This window comes from Denticeps clupeoides, chromosome 12 (genome assembly GCF_900700375.1).
Source record: "Denticeps clupeoides chromosome 12, fDenClu1.1, whole genome shotgun sequence".
NCBI classification, from domain to species: domain Eukaryota; kingdom Metazoa; phylum Chordata; class Actinopteri; order Clupeiformes; family Denticipitidae; genus Denticeps; species Denticeps clupeoides.
In genome coordinates, this window is record NC_041718.1 from 20,852,272 (window position 1) to 20,869,938 (window position 17,667).

General features: G+C 51.3%; 2 protein-coding genes across 4 annotated transcripts; one reads left to right on the plus strand and one right to left on the minus strand.

The window, feature by feature from the left end:
* Positions 1-281: 281 nt before the first annotated feature.
* On the plus strand, positions 282-926 carry manbal (mannosidase beta like). Its single transcript, XM_028999047.1, has 2 exons — positions 282-566; positions 643-926. Exons 1-2 carry the CDS (start codon positions 417-419, stop codon positions 754-756), a joined length of 264 nt encoding a protein of 87 aa, XP_028854880.1. The 5' UTR covers positions 282-416; the 3' UTR covers positions 757-926.
* A 231-nt stretch (positions 927-1,157) lies between these two features.
* Positions 1,158-10,305, minus strand: nfatc2b (nuclear factor of activated T cells 2b). 3 transcript variants are annotated; one of them, XM_028999045.1, is made up of 11 exons: positions 10,134-10,305; positions 9,758-9,976; positions 8,603-9,485; positions 8,354-8,522; positions 7,190-7,392; positions 6,900-7,072; positions 6,416-6,559; positions 5,186-5,241; positions 4,594-4,726; positions 3,258-3,815; positions 1,158-1,441 (listed from the first exon to the last, which is right to left on the minus strand). In XM_028999045.1, exons 2-11 carry the CDS (start codon positions 9,876-9,878, stop codon positions 1,389-1,391), a joined length of 2,493 nt encoding a protein of 830 aa, XP_028854878.1. In that variant the 5' UTR covers positions 9,879-9,976; positions 10,134-10,305; the 3' UTR covers positions 1,158-1,388. The 3 variants fall into 3 exon arrangements, with proteins under 3 accessions (XP_028854878.1, XP_028854879.1, XP_028854877.1); XM_028999046.1 differs by having other exon boundaries at positions 6,416-6,556; positions 9,758-10,305; XM_028999044.1 differs by having other exon boundaries at positions 9,758-10,305.
* Positions 10,306-17,667: the final 7,362 nt, after the last annotated feature.

Sequence of the window (17,667 nt, forward strand, 5' to 3'; positions counted from 1 at the left end):
AGGATATAAAAAAGAAATAAACCACGACATTTCGTCTTTTATCCGCACACACGGGTGAGATTTACACCTTTCTGGTTCCGGTTTTCAACTTAAAAGTCCCTTTACTGCCGAGGCTCAGCAGGGTCGGAGCTGGTCAGTACTTGGATGGGACGTCGCCTGAAAAAACTTTCCTTAAAGCACGTCCCGTCACGCACCAGCTATGCTTGTGGAATACCCATCAATACGTGCTTTGTGTTTTAAACCTTTCGATTCGTATTCATGCGGGAGCAGACTCTTATTGTGAATACTTGAACCGGAAGTCGTTTTTTGGAAGGATTCCCGAGTTTGTGAACCTGTCTCCGCTGTTGCACTGTTTGTGTTATTTGATCTATTTCGTATTTTCGTCGTCGTTGCCGTTATAAGTGGGTGCAGGCGTCATGTCCGCAGACCTGGACCTCTCCCCCCCGGAGGTGCCGGAGCCCACGCTGCTGGAGAGCCTGCTGCGCTACGGACTCTTCCTGGGCGCGGTCTTCCAGCTCGTCTGCATATTAGCCATCATCGTTCCCAGCTCCAAAAGCCACGACCAGGTGGGTCCCTGCATTTGTGCCCTGCATGCCTCCAGGAAACGTTTCTTTCTGACCCTCCGGGCCGCTCTCATGCCAGGAGGAAGCTGCGGGACCTGCCGAGGTCAAGGGGGCCGAGCAGAGCAAGAAAGCCAAAGGAGGCGCACCCCAGCCCCGCCAGAAAGCCAGGAAAGAAAGCAAAAAGAAGAGATGAAGCCTGTTTCTGGGTTCATACATTTCAACTCGATTCCCTCCATTCTGCACTTCACTAGTATTATTAATTATGACTTCTCCTGAGCTCCAGAATTCCGTTTTTGTTTATTCTCTACTCGTCTATTACAGTGTTTTATGTGGTTTATTATTAAAAGTTTTCATTTTTTTGCATCTGTTCCTTTGTAATTTTATTTCACGCTGTTAAGATAGAAATGATATGTAATCTTATTATATTTCTGCCTTGTACCAGTTGCTTATTATTATAATGTCTGAGGACACGCAGCTTGACATTAACCAGACCAAAAGTCCTTTGTTGGTTTTAATTACGTTTCAGTGGTGCATTTATAAATTCTATAAAGAACCGGATTCGTTCTAACTACGTGTCTCAAAAATAGACAGAAACCGTAATTGTTTTTTTATTCACTGTTAAATACTAAAAACCTACCTGCATAGAAACGTCACTGTTACAAAATGTTGGTATAAAATGTGCATAGATTATAAAAATACAAAGATATCATTCAGTTTCAGCTAATTCCATAAGGCATAATTCATAAGATATGGAGGGAAAGATGTAATAAAAAAGGTAAAAGTCGTCCTGTTATGTCGGCTTCGTGGGAGACGAGCTCTGGTCCATCACGGCTGGTCTATACCGAGGACCATCAAGTCCTTTCTAATGATGTCGTTCACTAGATAAGAAAAGGGGACAGTTTTAAAAAATGGTCTTCTGTAGCGTTCATTGGCATAAGTTTGAAAACACAAACTGCAGATAAGATATATAAAAAAAAATATTAAACACATTTGTCTATATCAATATTCTGTTATTCCCATCACTAATGAGAAAACTCATCTCATAATTCATGATGGTTCAGTATTAAGGGATGCAACAGTCCTGGAATTCTGGTGCAATGCTGATGCTTAAAATGATATTGTGGCCGATATGGATCTTTTGCTCCAGGGAAATAAAGACATCTTGGGTTGTGGATTAGCAGAGCAGGGTCTCTTGCATAATGTCCGTCTTTAATATCGGCCATGTACCGAAATAATGAACTGGCTCTGAATCTCAATTCAATTTGCAAGTTGTTATGGCTCTCATGGTTTTTAATTGAATTCTGCAACACATACGATCTCATCTTATATCAGTAATCAATTAAAAAATGTTTGTCCATCATGCGACATACAACACGTTGCACATTTTGTTAATGATAAGCTATAAATTTGTCATGTATATTTTTTAAGGCCATTCCTTCATTAACCAGTGGGTGTGGCACCATCTCCATGGTTACACTTCCTGTTGTTGTGCTGGGTAATGTTATAAATGGAAACTTTTCTCCCTTCATGGCTCTATAAATAGGCGCTGTGGACACCAAGGTGCTCTGCCGGGCTCAGAATGGAAAGTGCCGGAGGACGGAGCCGCTTTGAAACGCCCACGCCGCGCCCACGTCGCGCCAGGGAAATGATGCGAGTGCAAATTAACGTCACAAGAAAAGACCTGGCACCCTGACTTCGAAAGATCAAAAGTCAGACTTGTCACAAAAACGGGGGAGGAACAGAACACCACAAAAAGTCCCGCCGTGGCAAACAACGCACGCCGTTTCAAAGAAACGCTTTTACACGCTCTGCCTGCCACGCCCCTTCCCGGGGTTATTATAAGACCGCCGTAAATTTGCACACCCGCGCGTGGACCCCTTTTCACGACATCTGTCACTATCGGCGACACATGATGGGGACAGCGGTGGCCTGGCGCTTAAAGTAAAGTGAAGTGATTGTCACTTGTGATACACAGCAGCACAGCACACGGTGCACACAGTGAAATTTATTCTCTGCATTTAACCCATCACCCTGAGTGAGCAGTGGGCAGCCATGACAGGCACCATGACAGGCACCTCGGGATTCGAACCGGCAACCTTCTGATTATGGGGCCGCTTCCTTAACCGCTAGGCCACCACTGCCCCGTTGAGGGATTGGCCCCGTAATCAGAAGGTTGCCGGTTCGATTCCCGATCCGCCAAGGTGCCACTGAGGTGTCACTGAGCAAAGCACCGTCCCCACACACTGCCCACTGCTCACTAAGGGTGATGGTTAAAAGGCACATTTCGTTGTGTCACCACGTGTCACCACCAATGACAATCACTTCACTTCAAATGTGTCCCCTGGATGAAACGTGTCCCCTCCCGGGAAGCAGCGCCTGGGGACGGTGCTTTGCTGACCCGCCAGGCCACGGCTGCCGCAGACTTTTGTACAGATGGTCAGAGCTTCATCTCACGAGAGGCTGGATGAAGATCGATATCCCCTCTCCTCTCCGACCTTCAGCGCCTGTCGCCGGGACACAGGGCTCGATATTTGGCGGGCCGGCCGGCCGGCGCGGCGGGACGCTATTTAAAGCGCTGACCCACATGCGTGGAGGCAGGGGGATCGTTAAAGTCGCAACGAAGCTCTTTTATTCGGCCGAGGTCGGCGTGCGCGGAGAGGGTGGTACCGCGTGATGACGTTACTGGGATCTCACCGTCGTCCAGGTGGTCCAGGTTCTCCTGCTTCACGGTGACCCTGCCCAGGGCGCCGGCCCCGCCCCGCTCCTGTAGAGGGTAGGCCGGGTGGCGACCGTGCCTGGGAACGGCGACGCCCAAGTCGGAGTCCGGGAACCGCGACGCCTCGGCCTGGAAGCAGTCCCCCATCACGACGCGTTGTTGCTCGGCGACCACAGAGCCGGGTCTGACCCCGTAGCCGGCCGTCCCGAGCGGCGCCGCCATGCCTAGCTGACGTGCGGGGTAGCCGCCGTGGCCGCCGGGCGCGCCGTGTTCCGGGAACAGCGGCGGGCCGCAGCTCAGGTTCTCCGCCTGGCCTTGGTAGAAGACCGGGGGACACTGTAGGTACTCTGGGTCCCGGCCATACGGCCCAGGGCTGCCCTGAGGGTGGGGCGGCACGCCGGGAGCCCCGCAGCCCATGGGTGGCACCGGGTGGGCGTGGTGACGAGACAGGGGAGAGACGCCCAGGATCTGAGACACGGCGCAGCCCAGTTGGCCAAACTGGAAATCGTCAACGGGTTCCGCTTTAATGTAGGGAACTGCGGAACAAAGAAGATATAAATTCATTACACTCCACAAACACTACAAATGTCTAAATATGGCACGTCTACGACCATAGAAAACTAGAGACTTCATTTTTGGTGAACACTGGTTACAAACTTCCAAAAATTAATAAAAATAATAAATACATTATAATTTTTCTTAGTCTAGCACCTAACAATCTCCGAGCATGATCTTCACTGACAAGTCTGAGCCTTATCAGGGCTCTTAGTTTGTAAACTCAATATTCTATAGAAACCGAACAAGAATTGCTGGTGTCTTCCTATTGTAAGTCGCTTCGGATAAAAGTGTCTGCTAAATAAAGTAAAGTAAAGTAAAGTAATCTGTCCCACCTAATATTTTAGCTTTGACGAAATGGAAATAAACAGGTTACAGCAGGTTTGACGTGGTTGTCATTGCGATACACGGCAGCACAGCACACGTTGACACGTTGAAACGTGCCCTCTGTATTTAACCGTCACCCTTGGTGAGCAGTGGGCACCAGGACAGGCGCCCGGGGAGCAGCGTGTGGGCACGGTGCCTTCATCAAGGGCCACTTCCTTAACCGCCAGGCCACCACCGCCCCCAAAATGTACTATTTACATTACGTCAATGCTTTTTTACGGTGTGGGAACGCGGTGCATCGCTTTGTCGGTCTCTTCTAACGGCCCCCGGCATGAGCCAGTTCGATTTTGCTGCAGCGAAACTCTAGTCGGTGATAATTCCAGTTTGATTATGACTCTCCACAGAACGCCGGCAAGGGTGCCGCCGCCTCACCTGTCAGGGCCGTGTAGGTGAAGTGCTGCGGCTGGCTGCGTTTCCTCCGGCCGTTGAGCACATAAAAGTTGACTTTTGCCGGGCGGACGATGTTCTGGTCCCGATACGGAGGGACCTCCACAAACAACATGCTCTAGAACGGCCATTTCAAAAAAGAAACAGGGTTTAAAAGTGAAGTGATTATGTCATTGTGATACACAGCAGCACAGCACACGGTGCACACAGTGAAACGTGTCCTCTGTATTTAACCTATCACTCTTGGTGAGCAGCCATGACAGGCGCCCGGGGAGCAGTGTGTGGGGACGGTGCTTTGCTCAGTGGCACCTTGGCGGATCGGGATTCGAACCGGCAACCTTCTGATTACGGGGCCGCTTCCTTAACCGCTAGGCCACCACTGCCCCAGTTTAGGGGAGTTTAAGGGAAACACTAGATTACACGCTAAATATCACCAAACCTACGGAAAAAAGTTTTGTCTAAAGGTTCTTGTGGTAGAGTGATGGCGGTGTGATTTGTATGAAACTCTGATTCAGGTTTAGGACACTTTCTCTCGCCGTGGACGGTGGGAAAGCCCCGGTGGACGTGAAACACTCACCGCCTGGCTTTTGTCTCGGTCTACTGTAGCCTCCGCCTCCCAGATCTGGAACCCGTCTGTAGGCAGGAAAAGGAAACGCTAGTGGCACTTCAGCAATAACGACGGCTCATTTCGTACGGCGTCCACCGCGTCCAGCGCTCGCCGCGAAGCCCCGATTCTCTTCGGCGGGAAACTTGACGCGGGCGCTCGCTGCCATTGTCTGCGATCCGCCCACTCGCGCTCTCAGCCTGCGGCCTGCGCCCCAGCGAGGAGGAGGAAGGGCAGATCGTATCGTTCAGCACCAAACCACATCCTGCAACGCCGCGCACCGAGCAGGAGAGCGGCTGCGTGCCGACACACAGCCTCGCAAAGTAAAAAGGAAGAAAAAAAACGTTTCCGCCGTGACGCTGGAACGAACGGTCTGACCCGTCCTGACCTCCGGCGTCACCGGGTGGTTGGTGTCAGATGGGCCATTCCGCAGTGTGGCCCATTCTCCGGTGGCCATGGTCCGTGGGGGTCGGTCACCTGTTCTTTTGGTCAATAATAGGTGTGAAGCGGCAGCCATGCTTTTTCGAGGGCGTGACGATAGAAAAAACTAATTCTGATTGGTCTGTAGCAACTTCCTGTGGGTCAAATGTATGAAGGATGTTCACTTGCGCTTTTTGGGTCTTCCATCTCCTTTTTCCATCGGGAACTGGGGGGAATTTTCTTCTTTCTCTGTCTCTCCTGGCTTTTTCTCTCTTTTTCTCTTATCTTTTCTACTTTCTCTTACTTTTGGTCTTCTCTGTAACGTTGGTACCTTTTTTACATACAATATTTAACTGTAAATGCAGTAATGATTTACCGGGGTTAATAAACTCTATGGTGCCACCATGCCTCGTTCTGCCAGGTAACATCAGGTCGGAGTGGTTTTGTGTGGAGAGAGAGAGAGTTTTTGTACTATTCTCCACAGTTGTGCACTGGTTTATGAGAGGGCACCTTGAGGTCTTAACCCTGACCCCGAATGGGGACGCCGCGCTGCTCTGCACGCTGCCGCCTGGTTCTCCCTTTCCGGCGTCTTAACCGCCGCTGCTAAAGCAAACTGCAGCCGCTCTGGAGACGTACGAACATCTCGCAGGGCGCACTTCCCGTGCTGAGAGGCCTGTTCCTTCACACCATCTGAAACGCTTCTTCTTGTTTCGCTAGTCCCATCGTGGGTCAAAATGCACCTGAAGAGGAAGGAACGACGCTCGTCTGTTCGGTGGAACTCACCCGGCGTCTTCTCGGTGAACACCACTTTCGAGTCGGACGTGAAGTTCTGGCCGGTCAGGACCATCTGCAGGCCACCCAGGACCGAGCAGCGGTCCACGTCCTGCCTCTCCACGGCCGGCAGCTCGTGAGCGGACCTCTGGGCTGCTCCAACACCCCAAAAGCAGATGATCAGATGTTAGGAATCCATATTTATACATAAAAATATGTCACACTTGATATGACAGGGTGGTAGGGAGCTAGTAGCCTAGTGGGTAACACACTTGCCTATGGACCAGAAGACCCAGGTTCAAACCCCACTTACTACCATCGTGTCCCTGAGCAGGACACTGAACCCTGAGTGTCTCCAGAGGGGGACTGTCCCCGTAACTACTGATTGTAAGTCGCTCTGGATAAGGGCGTCTGGTAAATGCTGTAAATATGACATGCTTCACAACAGTGACTGGAGCTGCTCCAGCATGGATCGTTCATCTCAGGAGGAACTTACAGCACTCGATTGGCTGTGAGGCGACCTGAAGTGAAGCCCACTGGCCTCCCGGTTGGGGAACGTGGACCCGGAAGACCAGGCGAACGCGCGTGTTCTTCCGGCCGATGTCGGTCTCGCCTTTCCTCAGCTCAATGTCGGCGTTCTTCAGCTTCAGGATCCCGGCACAGTCAACGCTGCAACACGCCCGTACAGTTATCGTCTTCTAACGTCATCCACCAACAACTGATCACATGACACTCAGGTACCCGGTGTGTGTGTGTGTGTGTGTGTGTGTGTGTGTGTGTCCTCACATCGCCCGCATATTGTCCTTTGGGTCCAGTGGAATCTCCAGGACCTTGGTTCCGCAGAGGATCCTCTCCTGGCTGCTGGTGGTGACGGTTTTGCCCGTGATGCGGTGGACCTGGTAGAAGGAGTGCGGTTTCAGGACCCTCTCGTCCGCCGTGCCGATGAACACCTGCAGCGCCAGCGGGCTGGGGCCCCGGTATCCACGCAGCTGCACCCCGAAAACACAGAAGGCACTGAGTCAGTGACCCCAAAAGGGGGTCCGGAAAGGAGGAATCTTCAGAATCTACACGTCAGGACAAATATGGCGAATAAGAAGCAACACACGCCAAACATGTGACCGTTCCGGCACACCTGGATGCAGATGCCCCGGGCCGTTCCCCGGTGCACACGCTGTATGATACACCGATTATTTCACTACTTATACGTTCTCATCACGCATATCTACACATTAGAATCGTTTTAATGACGTTATCTATTACTGTTGGGTGTTCAACCGGCAAATTCAACCTAACCGGATATGAGCGGATTTCTCCTTACGCACCATGCGCGACGCGACGACAGGCACAGAACAGGAGAGATGAGGCGAGTTGCAGTTCCGGTGTAATGCGTTACGGTCTAGAACCAAACGGAGCTTCTTTTATTCAGCAAAGCTTTGTTCCTCTCTGTGCTCTACGCAATGGGGTTTTTTTCACATTCGGCAAATATCAAATGAAGCTTCCGTCCCTCAACTTTTGTATTAATATTAAAAACAGCAGGGCACCCTAAACTTTAATCTCCCACAACCTCATACTGAGCTGCTGTGGTTATTATTATAATTACTATTATTTTCATCATATCATATCACTACTACTCTTATTATTATTATTTTCATACATCATATAATATATACACTAAATTCATCCATACACTGATATCGTACTGCTGCTTTCATCATGTCAAACCATCCGCCTGGTTTGTCTAGTTGTCTCGACCCGCACTGTATTATGGGTCGGTGCATGATGTCCTTTTTGTCTTCGCTATCTCGTCTCTCTGTCCACTTGTATACGGGGAGATGACAGTGAAGTGGACTTTGACATTAGGAATACTTGGATTCGTTTTTACCTTCATACTTAAAGCGTGTTCCGCCGTGGGAACTTTTTTACTTGTGCCGGAGTGGGCGTGGAAATCACCTGGACCACAGGATGTCCCCCTGCGCTGGCCTTCACGGCCCCCCGGCTGCCCTCTGTCTCGTAGTGGGCGCGGTGGTGGGGTTTGGGCTGGACCTCAATCGCCAGCTCGTAGTGGTCGGTGCGGCTGGGCAGCGGCCACTCCGGCGAGGGCAGGGACGAGACCGGGGCACTGGGGACAAAGAGGCGGAGACTTTCCTTTATACCGCCGACGGGGCGGGCCGGGGCGGGCCGGGTCGGCGGCGGGCCTACCTGCACACTGCGTGCCTCGGCTGACCGGGCCAGTGCGCCGGGACGACGTAGACCGGATCCAGGCACCGGATCAGAGGCTCCGCCTTCACTTCGTGCCCAAGCTGAAAGACGGCAGCGTCCGGCTGGTCCTCGCAGTAGCCGGGTCGGACCAACTTGGTGGGCACGGGCCTGGGCAGGCTGCTGCGCACCCGGCCATCCAGGTTGGCCGGAGGTCCGTGAGGCTCGGGTCCCTCCTCGTGTCCCCTGTGCGGTGACGGGCTGCGGGAACGCGGCGCCACCAGGGCGGGGTTCTTGTACATGTCGTAGGTGCGTTTGAAACTGGGCGAGGCCGAGCGGGACCCCGGCCGAGGGGACGGGGACCGGCAGGCCAGGAAGGCCTCCTCCGTGATGCTGGCGCGCGGCGAGGTGGTCGGGGACGCGCGTGGCGAGCCGATGGCGTGCATGTCCTGCAGCCGCTCCGCCAACGCCCCGCCGCCGCTGGGCGAGACGCAGGGCGAGGTCCAGGGCGAGCAGACCTCGGACCAGCTGGTGGACGAGTTGCTGCTGGCGGGGCTCAGGCACTGCGTCTCCCCGCGGTAGGCGGGGCCCTCGAGGCCCGGCACGGTCAGGGTGGGCCTGGGGCTGATGTCCAGCGGCTCCGTGTGGGCGTGGTCGCGGGGGTGCAGCTCTGAGTAGGTGATTTCGATCCTGGGCCCGCCCGGCCGGAAAGAGCCGGAGTGTTCCAGCAGCTCGGCCAGGTCGGGCGCTTCCGGGACAGGCAGCCGGTCTGAGGACAGGTGATAGGCCGCGTGGGGGAAGGCCGGGAGGCTGTACGGCGCCTGGTCATGGTGGAGAACCGAAGCAGCGGCCAGTGCGTCCTCATGGCGAGCGAGAGCCGGGTTCTCTGCGTACGAAACGGGGCCGTGAGCATCAGCAATCTGGGATCGTGGCTGGAATTAATCCTGCATTTGTTCTGCAAAGTAACGCCATACTCGTGCAGCTTTTTTCCCAAACTCACACTCTATTTACGCGATATTCATTTGGGTTAAAGTCGGGTATTTAAAACACATCTTTTTTTTTTACATTAGCCTGTTGTTCCAAAGTCAGACCTAGTCCACCGCGGCAATACTCGTGCATTAAATATAATATAATATTATGTCGTATTTTTGTACGCACCTGGTTCATCCTCATCGTGACATGGCTGGTTATACAAGAAAAGTAAAGTTAAGTCCATTTCTTCTTGGCTGTTGGCCTGGGTTGAAGACTGGGAGTCCCCCTCAGTGTAAATGGAGCTCATTTTTTTTAATAGATAAAAAGTCGGTGCAAATGGAATTTAACTTATTAAAAAAAAACACAGAGAGAACGAACTACGTGAAAATGAGCTGCTGTCGGTGTCTGTAAAAAAAAAAAGGAAAAGAGAAATAAAAGTTGAATTCTCCCCAGACGCAGCCGTGCGGCGACAGACAGACAGACAGACAGCAGGAGAAGAAAGAGAAGAAAAAAGCGACAAGCGACTTCCTGTTTCAGCGCAGAGGGTGTCGCTCCGCATCACCTCTTCTCTGCGGCGTCGCCGGTCCGCGACTTTAAAAAGGCGGGATTCGCTCATGAATGAAAGGTGGCGTTTTATTTCGCTCAGCTTGCGGAATGACGGACGCAGGATGACTCCGACTGCGAGGGACACAAAACTCACTGTACGGCGCGGGGTCACGGCCAGCCGCGGCGACAGTGACTTCCACGAGAGTGTCCCGTGTTGCCAGATCTCGAGAGGGGAACAAGCCAGTGCGAGCAAACTGTGGGGTCGTGGGGTCATGCAAAATGGTGCACAAAAAGAATGAACGTGGTGTATATCAGAAGACGTCGGCGGAGATCGACCATCTCCTCCTCAAGCCCGAGTACAAAGTTACTTAGAATTGACGGACATGGCAACATAGCGACAGTGCGCTTGTATTCAGATATTTTTATGGGCGTAGTGTGTGTGTGTGTGTGTGTGTGTGTGTGCGTGTGTGTACAGTTTGGGCTCATGTCTTGGTGCATCTGATTTCAGTCGTGGAGGCGAATAAACAAAGAGGAGCCTGTATGAGGGGGTGACATGATTTGCTTGCTTCAACATCTCTGTGAGGGTCATGCAAATCTGTGACGCACAGCCGTTCTTTGTTGATAGAAGATCTATCTGCGGTACGGTACGGGCAGCACTGTGTAGTGCGTGTGTGTGTGTGTGTGTGTGTGTGTGTATTTGTGTTACTTACCATGTCCAGCAGGTGGCGCACTTCCCACAGTTTAAACAGTTAAAAGTGTTATAAATTACATGCACAATTACGTCGTTTCCAGCACTGACCGGTCTAAATAGTAGCTCCACATCAAAAAGACAGATTCACCCAGTACTTTTACATTTACATTTTACATTTTTTAGGCTACGTAAATTATGGTCCTGCCAAACGATTAAAAAGTCGTTGGGAGTCACATGGTTTCCGTATTTTTGTTGTTGGACAAATGTTTGAATCCAGACTCATGTGAATTAAATCCTTTAGGGCATTTTATGTACAGCCCGAGGTCGAAGAAATTTTTATTACATGGACCCTTAATTCATCATCATTATGGAAATCTTTTGTGTTGTGAAATGGCACGGACACAAACATGAAGCTGGAATCTGGATTATAGGCATTTAATTCTGCTCTCTGTGGTTCGGTCCCATGTTGTAAACGCATTTGTCCTTTTTTAAGGATCTGACCCCAAATGATGCATTTGGTCCTGAATAAATCCTGTGAAGATGGAAAAACACATTTCATCGCGTGTTTGTTCTGCGGCTGTTTGCCAAGCATCACTGTTGGGCAGCATGTTGCGTTTATGGCTACAAAGTCTAGCATGTTCCAGAGTTCATGCGCGAGAGGCCTTGAGGAGGTGATTCACTGAGAAATCGATGGGGTTCAAAGAAATACGGTGCATTAAACAGGTTGCGGCACGATTACGCAGCGCTTGACAGGCGACTCGGCTGAGTTCAGTCACTCTGTGGCCTCAGTGACCTTCACGGTCGTGGCAGACCTGCGGCGTCCTTCAGAACATGTCAAAGAGATAAACACACACAAAAACAAGCACGTGTAAAAAAAAACTACTCACCCACCCATCACTCACTCTCTCACCCACCCATCCTCATCTCATCCATTCAATATCACTCACTCACTCACTCACTCACTCACTTACTCATTCACCCATCCTCATCTCATCCATACAATATCACTAACTCACTCACTCACTCACCCATCCTCATCCATACAATTTCACTCACCCATCCTCATCTCATCCATACAATCTCACTCACTCACTTACTCACCCACTCATCCTCATCTCATCCATACAATCTCACTCACTAACTCACTCACCTTCCCTCACTCACCCACCCATTCTCAACTCAGCAATACAATCTCACTCACTCACTCACCCATCCTCATCCATACAATCTCACTCACTCACTCACACGCCACCTACCCATCCTCAATCATCCACCCATCCTCATCTCATCCATACAATATCACTCACTCACTCACTCACTCACTCACCCATCCTCATCCATACAATTTCACTCATTCACTCACTCACCCATCCTCATCTCATCCATACAATCTCACTCACTCACTCACTCACTCATCCACCCATCCTCATCTCATCTATACAATCTCACTCACTCACTCACTCACTTACTCACCCACCCATCCTCATCCATACAATCTCACTGACTGACTCACCTTCCCTCACTCACCCACCCATCCTCATCTCATCCATACAATCTCACTCACTCACTCATCCACCCTTCCTCGTCCATACAATCTCACTGACTCACTCACCTTCCCTCACTCACCCACCCATCCTCAACTCAGCCATACAATCTCACTCACTCACTCACTCACTCACCCACCCATCCTCAATTTAGCCATACAATCTCACTCACCCATCACCTACCCTCACTCACCCACTTATCCTTATCCATACAATCGCACTCACTCACTCACTCACCCACCCATCCTCAACTCACCCTTACAATCTCACTTATTCATTCACTCACTCACTCACTCACCCATCCTCAACTCATTCATACAATCTCACACACTCACGAACGAACAAACTCACAAACTCACCCACTTATCCTCAACTCAGCCATACAATATCACTCATTCACTCACTCACCTACCCATCCTCAACTAAGCCAATCACACACACAGTTTAACGCAATCACTCTCACTCACCCACTCATGCACTTTTCTGACTCTTTGTCACTCATGCCTTAGTAAACCCACCCAGGCTCAACTCAAGCCATTCAATCACTCACACAGCCTCACTCACTCTCATTAGCTGGCTCACGTACTCTCCTAACTCTCTGTCCGTCAACCACTTACTCAGCATCAGGATTTGAACTATTTACATTTAGAGCATTCGCCCGACGTCCTCCTCCACAGCACCTTACAATCAGCAGTGACAGGGACAGCCCCACTGGAGGCCCACCTAGAGGGTTAAGGGTCAGGAACACAATGGTAGTGAGTGGGATGCCGTAATCAGGATCTGACCAGGGCTGGAGGGCTGGACTAACGCCTCAAAGTGCCTGTTCTGCGACGTAAACGGACCACCAGAAGAGAATTTACAGATGCCGGCGTGGCCACTCCTCGACCCCTTGCGGCTGTTTGTTTAGCGTCACCTCTGCCATTTGCCGCTGTTAGATAATGTCAAGAAATGTCTGTCACCCCTGCGGTACGTGTAACCGTCGCGGCGGACATCGCGCGGCTCTCGCCTAAATGTGGAGCAGCAGGAATGCTAACGATGGCCTCCTCGGGTGAAGTCCGCGCCGTCGCCGTCACATCAAAGAAGACTGAGTGAAACCAAAGAAACTGCGAGCTGAGGATGGGGGAGGGCGCTGATGGTAAAGGGGTCATGTGGTGCGTGTTTTTACCCTGTGCCGGTTCGGGGTTGCTGGAGTTCATCGCTCCAAACACAATCACCTTCCTGAACCCTCGCTGGCTCGCGTCCAAACCGGCCTCCTTAGCAAAGGGCCTAGGCTCCGCCCCCCTCGCGTAAAAGCCACATCAACAAGGCCCCCGTCACTCTCTCTCCCCGCTCCATGTGTCACAGAGGCCCGCTGCCGGACGCGTGCCAGCGTCCCTGGCAGGTAGAGGTCACCTCCGACGCCCCCCGTTCGCAAGTTCGCTGGTGTCACCACCGGGTACTTTAACCCTTATGGGGCAATGAACAAACAGCCAGATCTTTCGCATCAACACAACCTCGGCTCTGCCACACCGACTGGCACCGGACCCAGACAGATGTTGTAACGGGGTGTATTTTTTTGGTAAAGAGCACTCTGGGACCGCGGAGGAATGTTGTAAACATCCAGGGGTGTTTTGCTCATTGTCGTTGAGGGCGCGCGGCCACAACAGGCACGCACACACGAGATGTTTGTGGTCGTTCTAGATTAGAGCTGAGATCTTTATGGGCTGGTTAGTTATGTCGGAACATGTTTGTGGAAAGTCTTCGGCGTGGCGCAGGCCGTGTGCGCCGCATGGCATCGCTTGTGCGCAAAGACAGTGTATTTATGGCCACACTGTGCAACCGCATGGTCCTTAACCCGTAAAAAAAAAAAAAAGAAAGAATCGGAAAGAGACCCAGGATGGAAATTGTACTCCGAGGAATGTTTTTCACCACGGGGGCTGCAGCGGTGTTTTTTTCCCACCGTGTTTTTGACGCTGGGTGGTCTTGCATTTCCGAATTTTTCCTGATTACTGACGGATCGCTTATCGTGTCAAATAAAAGGTGGCTTGGGAGAAGTGAACAACGCTGAAAACTCCCATCAGGCAACAGAAGCCGTCCCGCTGAAACAGTGGGGGACCTCCGTTACCAAACCTTCATCCGCAGAGTTTTTCCATCTCATCCGGCACAACAGCAGGCTTGAAGCACCAGCTCTCCAATCTTCTCAAATTGCCCACCCCATTGCCACTGTCCAAATGGTGCCCAGTCAGTGGTGGCCCCATAAATCGGAAGGTTGCCGGTTCCGTCCCCACGCTCTGCCCCCCGGGCGCCTGTCATGGCTGCTCGCCGAGGGTGACGGTTAAATACAGAGGACAAAATTCACCGTGTGCACCGTGTGCTGTGCTGCGGTGTTTCACTTCACTTTCTTTCATGGTTTAATCTCCCCGGAAGACAAGGAGCGGAACGCCATTCCGTGAACAAGTGAGTCCTTCCCAAATAACACGGGACTCTCGGCCAAAAGGTTAATGATGTTTGTGGTAATAATAATCTGATGTGTTGCCGCTGTCAGATGCCGACGGGATATATAAAAGCCGATAGGTGAGGTTGAGCAGAGCCTTCTGGGAACATGTTATATCACCAAAATGAAAAAAGAGAGTTGGCGGAGGAGCCCCGGTCAAAAATGACTTTTACGACTGCAGCAGGCCTGCGATGGGATTGGTCGGAAGGAGCCGGAGCGGCAAGCGGCCGCCTGGACGGGCGGGTTGTTGTTGTAGAGAAATTGTGCGGCTATTTTCAGTTCGCCAGGGACTCCCATTATCCACCAGGCTCCACTCCACTCTCGCCAAATTTACATCTCCGCCCCGCTGGCCACCTTTGTGCCGTTTGCTTGGCAGGGGGCTGGTGAAGAGGCCAGAGCGGCTGCTTCTCAGGTAGATTTGGGGGGTTTCGGCAGAGCTCGGCGTACATGCGTAGGCTGCTGCACGTCCATCCAGCTGGCCTGAGATAAACCGCAGCGTAAAACCGCAGGAAAACAAGCAAAATCAGGCCAAAAGCCTGGCAATCAAATCATGGTAAACTGGTATTAATGGAGCACAGCGTGGTGCCGGGACTACAGCACTGACGAACGGGATGAAACCAGGGGTTCGCACGCCAAACTCTGGTCCTGGTTAAGATTCTTCGGCTTCAGGGTGTTGTCCATAGTCTCATGTCTCCATTTGTCCTTTTTGGATAGAATTTCTCTGTTTGCAGTTGTTAGATCATCTTAAATCGAAGGTGTTCCGTCTTCCACGTTCCACTACTGAAAATAAAAGGGGCAGTGGTGGCCTAGCGGTTAAGGAAGCGGCCCCGTAATCAGAATGTTGCCGGTTCGAATCCCGATCCGCCAAGGTGTCACCGAGCAAAGCACCGTCCCCACACACTGCTCCCCAGGTGCCTGTCATGGTGCCCACTGCTCACCAAGGGTGATGGGTTAAATGCAGAGGACACATTTCACTGTGTGCACCGTGTGCTGTGCTGCTGTGTATCACAAGTGACAATCACATCACCTCGAAAAGCACATTCGAGTGTCAAGTCATGGCGACGACGGTGTGAATGTGACAAGCTCTGGGATAAAGTTTACACCAACAATCGACCTGGAAGTGTGCCGGCAAGGTGACCCGAGCAGGTGGCCTACAGAGCAGGAGCTCGGGAGATGAATTCCGGGCATGTAATGATCCTCCTGGGTTTTCCAGCAATGAACAATGAACACAGGCAGATACACGTATTGATGGGGAAACGACTCTTTGTGCTTCGCCTCATGCAACATGCCTGGTGTTTCATCATCAAGAAGCAGGCCAGCCAACCCCTGCTCCAATCATGTGGAATCTGGAGATTAACAATAATTAGTAGCATTCCCAAAACGAAATAACAAGATTTAACATGTGTAGGATTATGTTTCTGAGAAGCTACACCAAGTCTGACCAGGCCTTCGGGGGAACGATTAGTAAAAGGTGTTTAAATGCACGTTCGGTGATGCAAACCGCTTGCGCATGTGGTGTTTAATGGCTAAAACTCTCTTAGTTCTCGCGACTTAGCCTTGAATTAAAAAATGATGCATGCACACAACGAACAGACATAACAGGGCTGATTCAGATGCACGAATCCGGCTGGCGTGGCCAGCGAATGTGCTTCTGGAAGCGTCCCGTGGAGCCCGGCAGGGAGCTATTATTGATTGCACCTGCTGATCTATTGATTTTACCGCTCAAAAACATGACGTATGCAAAATGCAGGCGAGTATGCCGACTGTATGCGCTAACCGGAGACTAAATGTACTAAAGCGTTCCCTTCGCCTTCACGTCAGCGCCTCACAGCTTTGTGCAACGTAGGTTTACAGCATAGAAACTACAGGGAGTTGAAACGGTGCGGACGTACGCGAGCGCGTACACGGGGCCACAGCTTCACCGAGTTCACCGAGTTCGTGGAGGTTTCCTGGGCGGCGGCAGCCATGGAGAAGATATATATTAAAACCGGTGCACCGCTGGTGTACCTGCTCGTTGAGCGAGTGTGCCGAGAAACGTTGGAGCAACGCCGGGGCAACGCACGTGGGCCGATCAGGCCGGGCGTTCGCGGCTAATTAACAGGGCGCCTGATTTAAAAAAAAAAAAAAAAAAAAAAAACGGAGTCAATACGTGTCAATGTGCACAGGGCTCTGAGTGAAAACGACTCCGTGTGATCCGCGTTTCACTCTTTGATGTTGGGAAGCCTTCACATAGCTGTCATAGCTGAACCCGGTGAACCCCGCCCCGTCAGTCAGGCCGAGGGCAGCCTTGAGTCATCAACTTTTCTTCCCAGACGGGGGGTGGGGGGTTCCTCTTCAGATTCCAGATTCCTCTTCATTTGCTGCAATCGGTCCTGGTTTTAAAACCGATTTACCATCAGATTAGTCACCGCACACACATACGTATATTAATAGGATTCTCTTTTTAAGGATTTAGTCCTAAGTGAAAGGATCTTCATTTCCGGGACAACACTTCCGTTCCGTTTTGCCACCAAAGATGTGCACAGAATTTCGTTATTATGTGCAATGTCTGCCATTAGCAATTAACTTCAATACGAGAGCGAGTTCCTCCTCACTGCTCCGGTCTCCATGATGTAATAAAGTCCCATTAGAAGAGCAGGGTTGAAGTCCTGTTGGAGTAAGATCTTGTTTTTGATTTCATGCACCGGTCGGAATCAAAAGTTTGCCAAAGACTCGTGGCGGATCAATAGCGCTAGATGAAGAAGGCGGGAGATTTGGGGTGCGTGTCTTTGCTGGCAGACCCCGTGACAAGGGCATTGATGGCCCTTCATTCAGGCAGATAGGCTCCTTTATCGGCCGGAGA

What these genes read in the sequence shown, in the direction of transcription:
- manbal (XM_028999047.1), top strand. Translation starts at nt 417, where the DNA reads ATGTCCGCAGACCTGGACCTCTCCCCCCCGGAGGTGCCGGAGCCCACG. An exon ending in GCTCCAAAAGCCACGACCAG is followed by an intron (nt 567 to 642) that starts GTGGGTCCCTGC and finishes CTCTCATGCCAG; the next exon opens with GAGGAAGCTGCGGGACCTGC.
- nfatc2b (XM_028999045.1), bottom strand. Translation starts at nt 9,878, where the DNA reads ATGAGCTCCATTTACACTGAGGGGGACTCCCAGTCTTCAACCCAGGCC. An exon ending in GGGGACATCCTGTGGTCCAG is followed by an intron (nt 7,393 to 8,353) that starts GTGATTTCCACG and finishes TTCGGGGTGCAG; the next exon opens with CTGCGTGGATACCGGGGCCC. An exon ending in CTCACAGCCAATCGAGTGCT is followed by an intron (nt 6,560 to 6,899) that starts GTAAGTTCCTCC and finishes GGGGTGTTGGAG; the next exon opens with CAGCCCAGAGGTCCGCTCAC.